The 12,159-nt window shown below is 52.4% G+C and overlaps 1 protein-coding gene across 1 annotated transcript in view; it reads left to right on the top strand.

Moving 5' to 3' along the window:
• The window catches only part of LOC149363644 (neprilysin-11-like), a 64,601-nt gene that overhangs the window by 19,867 nt on the left and 32,575 nt on the right, over positions 1-12,159 (top strand). The window contains exon 8 of the mRNA XM_089573611.1: positions 11,545-11,616. Within this exon, the coding sequence (XP_089429737.1) occupies positions 11,545-11,616 (72 nt within the window). The remainder of the gene's footprint in view (positions 1-11,544; positions 11,617-12,159) is intronic.

A 12,159-nucleotide genomic window follows, 5' to 3' on the forward strand; every position in this document is an offset into this window, starting at 1 on the left:
CCTCGTCCCGCTGGTGAAAAACGGAGCGTCGCGCCGGAACGTCAGCGTGCGCCGAGTTCCCTAACAGAGGAGAGAGTCGTCTCTCCCGCGCGCACGCATAGCAATCATGCCGTCCTTGCTACTCGCGGCGCTGCGGCGCAAGCACCCTCTCTTGTTAGATACAGTAAATAAACAGGGAAAGCAAACCAAATGGCACGAGTAGGGCGCGTCAACAGAAATCGTGCATGATTCTATAAGAAACCTCCCCTGAGCATATCATGCAAGAATGTCTCACATTGAATGAAACATGTGACAATCACACTAACTTTAGTACAGACGGTTCGAAGACAGCTCTATACGTTGGAATTGCAGTAGCATGAACTGACTGGGTAAAAAGGAAGTTTTCTGCAGTGCGAAACCATTTTTACTGCCGAAAGTTATATTATCTGTATCGCAGTGAAAAAAGAAAATAAACTCAATGGGAAATCAAGGGCAGCATTATTTAGATTAACACGAGCTCTCACAGTCCTTCACCCTAGAAAAGCATTCACACCGCTAGACGGCGAAGCCACACGCGACTAGCAAGAGGCCCAGTGCAAGGACGCGATATAAAATTTTACTGCGTCCCTAGCCACGTCGGAGTAAGTGGCAATGAGAGAGCGGACGTGTGTGCGGCAGAAGGTTGGAGCAAAGAAATGACAGAAATAAATGTGCTCAGCCATGATTGCATAATGTTAGTCCACTGTAAGCTCAGATAAGCATACCAGAATAAATGAAAAAATGGAGTGCATTATGAGTTACTCCTCATAAACAAAGTCATAATGAGAATGGAAGTCATGCAAACATCAAAAATGTTTCAATGAAGCGATCTTGTGTCGTCTTCGCACGGGCACTGAAATCATCACCATAAAAACTTTATTTTAAGCAGAGTTTGGGGCTCACAGACCCCTGGGCCACCGCACGGCCCCACTGCACTGAAACGTTCATGTTCCTGCGGACCATGACGTCGGCAGCCCAGCTGGTTGCGATGGCTTGTTTGGCCGGGTCCGTGGAGCGCAGCAGGGTCTGCCATGCCTCCCAAGTGGTGAGGTGATCCAGGCCCCGCGGGGGAGGGTCCGCCGAGCAGAGGAAGAGGATGTGGGAAAGGGTAGCGGAGGGATGCTGGCGGAGGGTACAGGAAGGGCTAGTGGAGTGATATCGGGATTGCAGATAGGGGGACGAGAGGGTGCGCGTCTTGAGGCGTCGCCAGAGCGTCTGGTGGTAGTTGTCTAATGAGTGGTGGGGTGGGGGGTAGAGCAGGCGCGCGGCCCGAAAGCCTGTGTCAGATCGCTGAAGGAGTGTACGCAATCCCGCGTGAATCCCAGATCGGAGGCCGACGGCGCCCGGTTTAAAGAACCTCGAGCTAACGCATTGGCGGCCTCGTTACCGGGATTCCCGGAGTGCGAAGGCACCCATATCAGCTCCACATGGCGGGGCTGGTGGGCTGCAGGCGAGCTCAGTATGCTAAACGCAGGGACGTGAACTCGCCCGCGCGCGAAATTTAGTATCGCTATTTTGGAGTCCGATATTATGTAGCGTTCTTCCGTGTGTGCAAGCGCGTAGGCTATGGCTGTTTCCTCGGCTGCCTCTGAGGAGGTGACCGAGGGGAGGGGGACAGTAGCAAGACGCTGTAGAGAGGAGTTGGCGACGGCCGCCGCCGCTTCCTCACCCGTGCATGCGGCGTCCACCCATACGGCATCTGATTCGGAGCCGTAGTATTTGTGGAGCCCCTTTGCTCGGGCTCGGCGGCGCGACTCATGATGCTGGGGATGCATGTTCCGAGGGAGAGGTTTGATGAGAAGTTCTCGGTGGAGAGGCCTAGGGATGGGGAGGAGGGTAGGGTCATTCGCTGGGATACGAAGGTCTAGAGACTCCAGGTTATGGCGACCAGTGGATGTTTGGGTAAGTCGCAAGTATTGAGCTTGGCGATGGGCTTCCACAAGCTCCTCAACTGTGTTGTGGAGGAACAGGTGTAGAAGTCGTTCTGTGGAAGTGCTAACTGGCAGGTGTAGGGCCGTCTTGAACGCAGTGCGTAACATAACATCCAAGGCGGCCGTGTCCTGTCTGGTGAGTCGAATATAAAGAATTGTGTATAAGAAACGGTTGAGGACGAAGGCATGAATGAGACGACATAGGTCGTGCTCCTTCATGCCTCTGTGGTGGCCCGGAACTTTGCGGATGAGGTGCGATATCGCGCCTGTCACCTGCTAGAGCTTCTTGAGGGTTACGGTGTTTTTGCCATTGTTCTGGATGTGGAGTCCCAGAACCCGGAGAGTATCCACCTCCGGGATGGGAGAGCCATTCAGTTTGTAGCGCCCGGCGACGCTATAAAGCGCCGGCGCTGAGATCGGCGTTACAGCGCGCGCTAGAGGAAAATAAAGACGGACAGCGGGTGCTCGTGGCGCACGCCCGGCACGGGCAGTTCGGAACTAGAAGCCTGCCACGCTGGTCGTCTCTGTCTGGTGCTCCGCTGCGACCCCGCAAATCCTCAACAGTGGTGACCTGGCGAACCGTGCCTTCTATCTCAGCGGCGTTCCAGCATGGCGTACTGGCAGCACCCAAGTTTCGACCCGCCGCTCCCGGCGTTCCGGCCTGCAGGCGTCGGCGGGTGGTTCGCCCAACTGGAGGCTGCGATGTACCTGAACGGCATCACCATCCAGCCGTTCAAACACGAAGTCCTTTGTGACATCCTCCCGGCCGACCTCTTGCGTCGGCTCACCTACTCTGCTTTCGGCGGCCGGCCATACGATGAGCTGCGTGCGGCCGTCTTGGCGGACTTCGGCGCCTACTACGTTCCGCCGCCGCTCTACGACGCAGCGGACCCGTTTTCGCCGCCGCCAGCCTCTGTCCCTGGACCGGCCTCGCTCGCGCCCACGCAGCCTTCATCAGAACCCGGCCCGCCTCAGCAGCCCCTCGCCGCATCGCCGCCACTCCCGTCCAGCGTCTCCAGCCCGGCTGTCTCTCTCGACGCCACACCAGGTGGGATCCGCACGAGCTTCGCCTCGCGTCCTTCTCCCACTACTATCGTACCCGCGTCTCTGGCCCTGCCTCTTTGCGCTTCAGTGGCGTTGTCGCCAGAGCCTCCTGCAGCCAAAGACGATTCTGCGGCAGCAGCCGTGCCGAGGCTTCCGGCGTCTCCATCTACCTCGTCACTACCGCCAACAGCTCTGCAGGCCTCTTCTGTGCGGTTGGAGCCGTCGCCCGCTGATGCTAAAGAGCCCTCGACAACGACCAAGCCTGCTTGTCACACTCCCAGCCCCTCAGAAGGTCCGCAGAGCACTACTCGTCATCAGGATCATCAGGAGCAGGATGAGAAAGCCAACCCGATGACAGCAGTAACAAGCACGGCGATCGCCTCCAGCCCCACTTTGCCTGAAACAGTTCCTGACCCAGTGTCAGCGCTTGCTCTCAAGCCCGACCATGCCCACACGCGCATCAGCACTGGCCAGTCGCTCCGGACGGCCACTCCCGCTTTACCCCAGCACCTGGAATTGAACCCAGCAACTTCCTCCGTCATCACCACAGCTGTCACCGTTGTCTCGTCGGTCACACCTGTGCCAACCCTAGTGGCCTGACCGCACTGCTCGCGCCCTACATCAGGGGCACCTGAGCCATGTAAGCCAGCCATTTCCACCTATTTGGACGACTTGAAGCTGGCGCTACAGCAGCGACACGACACCACGCTAAAGACCACATCTGTCCACGGAGCCGTTTCGACCGCTCCCTTGCTTGTGACGGCGTACTCTGTGTGCCAGCTTCCCGCCGACATCAGCTGCAACGGTCCAGCACCAATGACACTTGTGCCAGCGGGCAGCACTACAGTCGGTGACGGCCCCACCATGGCCTCCATTGCCCTAATATGCTTTGTCAGCTCGGCACCCTGCATCATTCGCCCACTGCGCAGCAGCCAGGCTCGTCCACCTGAATCCGCGCCCTCCACCCGACGGCTCTTCCCGGACCCTGACATGAACTTACCGGACCCTCCCTCCATCGCGTGACCTCCATCTGTACCCCATCGGCGCGTACATTTCGCCGTTCCGTCTAGGCGGGGGGCCCTGTAGCGCCCGGCGACGCTATAAAGCGCCGGCGCTGAGATCGGCGTTACAGCGCGCGCTAGAGGAAAATAAAGACGGACAGCGGGTGCTCGTGGCGCACGCCCGGCACGGGCAGTTCGGAACTAGAAGCCTGCCACGCTGGTGGTCTCTGTCTGGTGCTCCGCTGCGACCCCGCAAATCCTCAACAAGTTCAATCACAATGGGTGCAGTGGGGTACCTGCGGGTGGTTGGGCGGAGAATAAGCAGCTCTGACTTCTCTGGGGAGCACGAAAGTCCGATGCTCTGGGCGGGGTCTTGTGTGAGTGTGGTGGCGTTTTGTAAGGTGCCCTCTATGTCGCCATCACTACCGTAGGTGGTCCAGAGTGTGATGTCGTCCGCATAGAGGGTGTGTTTGAGATTAGGTACGGTAGACATTTTCTGGGCGAGGGGGATGAGGGTGGCGTTTAATAGGAAAGGAGAGAGGACGGACCCCTGTGGGGTGCCGACGCTCCTAAGGGTGTAGGATGCAAGGGGGCCAAAATGAACTTCAGCCGTGCGGTCCGTGAGAAAAGCCTTAATGTAGGTGTACATCCATGCACCTATATTCAGGGGGGAGAGGGCAGTCATAATCGCCTGATGTTCGACGCGATCAAATGATTTGGAGAGATCCAAAGCCAGGACTGCCTTTGTGTGGGCCGGAATATCCGGATCGAAGATGTCGTGAGTGAGCTGCATCATGGCGTCCTGAGCGGAGAGGTGGGGGCGGAAGTCCATCATGCTGTGCGGGTAAAGGTCGTTGTCCGCCATGTGAAGTGTCAATCTCGCTAGCGCCACGAGCTCGAAGAGTTTTCCGAGACACGAAGTGAGCGAAATTGGGCGTCGATTTTCTAATGTAAGGGGCTTGTTCGGTTTTGGTATGAATATTACCTTGGCGTGTCACCAGGACTGGGGGAGGGTGCAGATTTCACACAAGTTGATTCTCGCCAAACACGACATATATACACGCGAGCGATGCGGAGAAGTGGTCAAGAAAAACCACAGTTCATTTTGTATGCACAACTGGAGAAACTCAGGAACAAACATGGGTAACAATTTTATGACAAATGCATAGCTTTTCACTCCACCTTACTTCTAAGGGAAAATGCACTTGTCCATTTTCCGTGTTTATACACACTGAAACGGTGCAATGCTTTTAAACAAGCTTTGCCACTTCAAGAAAAAGTTTAGATTACTTCCAGAAAGCAGAAATACTTAATCTTCCGTTTGGCGCACGGCAGTTTAGCCGCTCACGCCCGATAAAACACAATACTCAACAAAACACAAGAATCGGAAATAACTGCACGCAGCGACACGTGAAGCACCATCATTTGCAGAGGAAGCCCAGTGCGCTGTCCAATTCGGAAGAAACTTCACAGGCTAAATTGTTGTCGACAGTAGATGTAAGCATGAAATACACTGCAGGAAAGGCGTAGTGTATTCTAGGTCGCCCCAGAGATATTGATAGCCGCCATCGAGTCTTGGAAACGTCCCTCATCAGACACTTTTCTTTCCTTAGCCTTTCTTCTCGAGAGGCAGCACGCTTGTTGTTGTTGTTGTTGTGACTGAAGGAAGACGCGGAGCAAAATATACTGACCTGCCCACTGGCTTGAGGTGAGCCACACTCGCTGCCACGTGAAGATAGAGGGAGTTGAATGTTTTCTTTGCTGCTTTTTATGCTTGGCGACCCGCGCGACCAACACGCGGCCCGTGGCGAAGGAGAGGGGATGGTGCCAGCGCGTGCTATGGAAAAACCGCGGCGGACGCCTTTCGATGGAGGAGAAAAGCAAAAGGCGCGCTTGCGCTGTGCGATGTCAGGAAAGTTTTGCTGCTCTTCGTTTAGGTTCGGCTCCGTTTTCTAGTCCGTTCCGGCGCGAAGGTCACCCGCGGCCCGTCGACTACGGTAAATTTGTAAATTAATTTTTTGAGGAAAGGAAATGGCGCAGTATCTGTCTCACATATCTCGGCGGACACCTGAACCGCGCCGTAAGGGAAGGCAGGAAGGTGGGAGCGAAAGAAGAAAGAGAGAAAGAGGTGCCGTAGGGGAGGGCTCCGGAATAATTTCGGCCACCTGGTGATCTTTAAGGCATAGAGTTTCTTACTATTACATAGAGGGAAAGCTGGCGGCCCCTCTATGGGAGTTTGCATGGAGACCCCTCGAGACCACTTCAGCCACCATGGGCGCTCAAAGCATCATGGGGCGGTGAGCTACCGACTGCAGAACTACAACTTTTGGCCAAAAAATAATAGAAAAATAAAGCTGTTCGATAACTACGATGTCCTAACATTCAATATCTTGTTTAATGATTGCAACAAACGAGCAGAAAAGCATTTAAGTGCAAAGTTTGCCCAAAATAACAGATGACTAGCTTTTCTATTAGCCAGGTGATTAACACTAAAAAAACTAATATTTCATAATTAACGGACGCATTTTTAAAAGTAAATATGTTTTCAAAAAAAAATGTTGTTGCTTAGATAATTTAAGAGGTTTTTTAATGGCATTTCGGAAGAGTAAAACCTTTTATTGCCGTCGTGTGTTGTCGCGTTTTCACTACTATGGCTTTTGCACACTGCGTTCGCGCGAAAGTCGTCTGCGCACACACGGACAGCGTTTTTGGAATGAAACATCTTAGTAATGACACTCCGTGTTCCTGAAAAACTACGACTGTCCCGCAACAAGTAGCTCACCGCCCCATGATGTTTTGAGCGTCCATGGTGGCTGAAGTGCAGCGCCGCCAGCTTTCCCTCTAGGTAATAGTAAGAAACTCTATGCTTTAAGGTGCACTGACATCGCACAGCACACGGGCGCCTCTTGCGTTTCGCCTCCATCGAAACGCGGCCTTCGCGGTCGGGTTCAAACCCGGGTACTCCGGCTCGGTAGACGAGCGCCTTACCACTCAGCCACCGCGGCAGGTTAAAAACTGAGAGCATTTATTGCATAAAATGGCTGCTGGCAGATGCGTCTCCAGCCGCTAAAGCAGCCAGGGATATCACAGGCGTAGAGTAACTCGATCGACAGAGGGGGGCGAATATGGCGGCCCGTAAAGCAGCCAAGGGCTCTGGGCGATCCAACTGTGGGGCTTTCATCGACTGTGAGCTGTCCTAGAGGTACCATCTCTATTATGCTAAGCATTTCATGTTCATACTCTGCACAAGGAGGTAGACTGCAAATATTTTTAGGATAAAAATGAGTAGCATTTTGTAAAGAATTGTACGTAAGCAATTTCTTTTTTTTTTCAATTTAGGCATATATTTCTTGTTAGCCTATAACACATGAGCTTTTTTTTCCAAGCTGAGTTCATTGGTTCTAGAGCGCATTCAGACTTCGCCTTGGCTACCCATTTCAAATGATATTGCAGAACATCTTGATGGCTTTCTGTCGGCACTTCTATACCCTCAACGCAGCGGTAATGCACGTGCTGACATGTTCTTCACGATAAACCTGCCGGGCAAGCACAGTGGTGTTTACCGCAGGCCAGCTGCGGGCGTATACAAGACGCGCAGGACAGCGCCAGCGCGCTATAGACCAGATTTTTTTACCCTCGCACGCAGGCTGCGGGCGCGCTCCTACTCTCGACACCAGTCGCCATCTGCCGGCGCGCGCGACCCGAGGGACTGCGGGTCGCGCCGGCGCCGCGCGTAGAACGCATGTTTACGTGTTCGCTTCTGCCGTTGCTGTGCTCCATCAGCTAACCTATGAGGGTGTGTGCTGTGCGTCACTACTCACATTTTCCCTCTTCCAGACAGTACTGCGGTTATCTTGTGCGCAGATACTCGTTAACGTGACATCCGAGGGTAGTCGACCAGGTAGTGTACGGACTGGAAACCGGCACTTCTAAGCAGATTTCTTCGCTGTCGTGTCGTTTGTTGTCGCCTTTTACGTGCGAGATCATCTATGATAATTTTATGCATCAGAATGTAGATCTATTGATTTGACTCAGTGGAGTAGTAACTTGATAGGCGAGCTGCAGACTGAAGGTTGTCCCGACGGAGCGCGTGTTTTCGATCACCAGTACGTGTTCGGCATCATTGCGCTGAGCTTCCTCTTGTTCCCATTAAACACATTTCATGCACAGGATTGTAAGCACGAACGCTACTGATTTCAGCTGCTTTTTCCGCACGCATGTCAGAGGTGTCTGGAGGGGTAAAGGTTTATCTATAGTATCTTTCTGCTGTTGGTATCTATCTTAGTTTGGTTTGGTTTATTAAGGTTTTACGTCCCAAAGCGACTCACGCTATGAGGGACGCCGTAGTGAAGGGCTCCGGAAATTTCGACCACCTGGGGTTCTTTAACGTGCACTGACATCGCACAGTACACGGGCCTCTAGAATTTCGCCTCTATCGAAATTCGGCCGCCGCGGCCGGGATCAAACCCGCGTCTTTTGGGCCGGAGCCGAGAGCCGTAACCACTGAGCCACCGCAGCATTGCGGTATCTACCTTATTCATAGAAAAATATGGGCGATTTCATTACATTTCCACACTTAGCCAAACGGCTACGCAACGCTCTCACACGCGGCGAGAGCTCCTGAATAAAATAACGCGACTTCGGACCTCAGAAATAGTGAAAGCTGGATTAGCAACTCATATCTATTCAATTCTTGCCCGACTAACCACGTACATGGAAGACAACCTTTTTCCGCACAGCATGGTGGGCTTTCGTGCGCATCTATCAGCACAGGATGCCCTACTACAAATTACACATGACGTGCTTAATGACACGATCCCCCACCTCACTAAAGCTATTCTGGCGGTTGACCTCACAAAGGCATTTGACAGGATTCGACACGATGCCATTTTGCGAGAACTACAGGCACTACAGGTAGGCTCAAATAGCTACAACTACGTTCGCGCCTTTCTCTCGGGCCGCACTGCCTCCCTGCACATAGCTGAGCTGAGCACACCACCTTATACACTCGGCGAGCTTGGAACACCCCAAGGCGCGGTCCTCTCCCCCCTTCTATTTAATATTGCTCTCATCCCCCTAGCTCATAAACTCGCTCTCATCCCACACCTAAGGCATACCTTGTACGCTGATGATATTACGGCATGGACCACTCACGGATCTGATGGAGAAATTGAGGAAACTCTTCAATTAGCAGCTGACACCATCTCCGCTCATGCGTCATCTAATGGGCTCGAATGCTCCCCCTCTAAATCCGCGCTTCTCCTCGTAAGACCGAAATCTGCAGCTAATTCGCCCATTCAAATCAATTTACAAGGAACCCCTATCCCCGTCACCCCCACCCTCCGTATCCTTGGCCTTTACTTGCAGGATTCCGGACGCAATGATCATACCCTTAAAACACTCAAGGCCTCCACGCAATCCGTGTTGCAACTTCTACGCCGCGTATCCTCCCTGCACAAAGGTTTAGACGAAGCGGATAGCATGAAAGTAGTGCATGCTTTTACATTTAGCCGCATTTTATACGCCACCCCATATCTTAAGCTGAACCGCATAGAAACAGAGCGAGTGAACGCCATGATTCGTCTAGCAACCAAGGCAGCCTTAAACCTACCCCGCAGCACTAGCACAGCCAAGCTCCTTGAATTAGGCATGCATAACACCATTCAGGAACTAGTAGACGCGCACCTTCAGACACAGTATCTAAGACTTGCCGCGAGCGCAACTGGCAGGCATATCCTCGCTTCCCTTCGCATCAACATTCCCGCTAATCAGACATCCCTTATAGCCATTCCTCGACACATTCATACCCCCCTCGTTGTGAAACCCCTTCCCCGGAACATTCATCCCCAGTACCACATCCCTCGCCGCATGGCTCGCGCTAAGGCCTTACACAAGTATTACGGACAAGCCCAGGACGCCATTTGGGTAGACGCCGCGTGCACAACTCACGAAGCTGTAGCAGTTGGTTACAATCCAGCCCTAGCACAGCCCCTCACACACCGCCTTCCCTCGGGCTGTACGTCTGAGGAGGCAGAGGAAACCGCCATCGCCCTAGCCCTTGTACATTCCAATGCAAACTACATCTTTAGCGACTCCAAAACGGCTCTGTTCAACTTCGCGAGAGGCAGGATTCACGCCCCTGCTTGGAAGTTGTTGAACACCCCCTCCAAAAACTTACCACGCAGGGTAGAGCTCCAGTGGGTGCCGGCTCACTCTGGGAATCCAGGAAACGAGGCTGCCGATAAATTGGCCCGAGGTTTGATTTGCCGGGCTCAGGACGGCCTCGGTCCAGGTTTCTCGAGAGAGCGGGCGCACACCTTTGCAGAGCTAACGCAAATGCCCCGCTTGGACCGTCGGACTTACCCTCCTCCACACCCCTCCCTTACCCATTCCCAACAGATCCTCTGGAGACGCCTTCAGACCCGCTCTCTCTCATCCCCTCAGCTGCTATCTCTCTACTGTGGCACCTCCCCTGCATGCACCCTGTGCGGCGACCCCCACGCCACACTCTCCCACATCCTTTTCGGCTGCCCTGCTGATCCTCCCCCGCAGGGACAGCCCGCGTTATCAAGTTGGGAGGACTGGGAGGTCGTGCTCTCGTCTCCGGACCCGCCATCGCAGCTTGCTGCGGTGCTTCGGGGTGCCGACGTCATGGACAAACACCGCATGAACGTTACGACGTAGAGTGGGACCGTGCGGTGGTCCAGGGACCCAAGGGGGGTCTAAACACACTTGCCATGATAAAGTTTTTCTCTCTCTCTCAAGCTTCGATAAATTAAGCGAAAGTACGTTTTTATGCACCAGGTTGCATAAACCATGACAAAATTTGTTTTCTGTTGGCGCTGCGACTCAGTTCAGCTCACAGCGGTAATTTGTTGATAAACTGGCGCGGCGACAAGAAAGCCCTGTTTGTGGAAGGGGGAGGGGGGCCTTTATGGCCGGCCGGCAGGAAGGAATAAGAGTGCATGGGAATTGGAACTGCATGCTAGCCGCACACCTAACGCTTGATATTGAACAAAAAGTTTCTTTGCGGTGGAGTACCAAGACGGAATTCGATATAAGCACGAGCGCGTTCTAAGCGCCGGCACAATTAGCCTGAATGTCAAACTAAATGTCATTAAAACGCGTCAATGTTATCGCTGTGATCACGTAAATACTTCCTGCAACACAGCCACGCAGCGGAAGTATGCTCGACAATGTTTTTTTAGCGCCCGAAGCGCGGCTATATGCACGCGCGGCCGCTGAACTGCCGCAGCCCCGCAGTCCCCAAAGGAACGCCCGCACCGCGGCGCGCCAGTCGGTTCAAAATGGCCGCGCCCAGGAAAGGCTCAAAATTGTGGTCTATAGGGACACAATATTTTTAGCATAAATGTGAAGGAAACGTAGACCTCCAAAGGCAAATGAATAGGAAAACTATATTTAGCTGGGAGAAAGTGCATGAGTGTATTAGTTTAGAATAAATTTTGCACAGCCAGCAAATAATAAGTTTGTTGAGAGTTGCCTTCACGATGCTTGAAGTTGTCGAGAGTCGTAATTATTTCTTTTTTCAGCTCGCTTTTTCAGCCCAAGAGGACCCAATAACGGCCAATCTGTCATACATTAAGACTCTGTTACCTAGTCCCGTAAGTATATCTTTACCTGCTAGCCTGACGAATTCAGACTACCCGTCCTTTTGTTTTTTTTCCATTGACCGACTATAATTAAATTTAGCGCTGCGACATTTTAGTGGCATTTACTCGTGCCCACTGGGGAAAGAGGCTCAAATCATTCTGGCAGCTACAACATGTGTTCCTTTTTTGCCATGATTAGAAAAGCTACCTTTGTATATATATATATATATATACATATATATATATATATATATATATATATATATATATATATATATATATATATATATATATATATATATATATATATATATATATATTTAAGGGATAACAAAATCTTCAAGGCAACTAATTAAAAATATATAAATAGTTGGGGAAGTCACATTGAAAAACTTAACACATTTATTCAACGTTTCGACCAGGGACTGGTCTTAAGACCAGTCCGTGTGTGTGCGTGTGCGTGTGTGTGTGTATGTGTGTGTGCGCGCGCGTGTGTGCGTGCGTGCGTGCGTGCGTGTGTGTGTGTGTGTGTGTGTGTGTGTGTGTGTGTGTGTG

Source organism: Amblyomma mixtum, chromosome 2, assembly GCF_055824585.1.
Source record: "Amblyomma mixtum isolate Tamu chromosome 2, ASM5582458v1, whole genome shotgun sequence".
NCBI classification, from domain to species: domain Eukaryota; kingdom Metazoa; phylum Arthropoda; class Arachnida; order Ixodida; family Ixodidae; genus Amblyomma; species Amblyomma mixtum.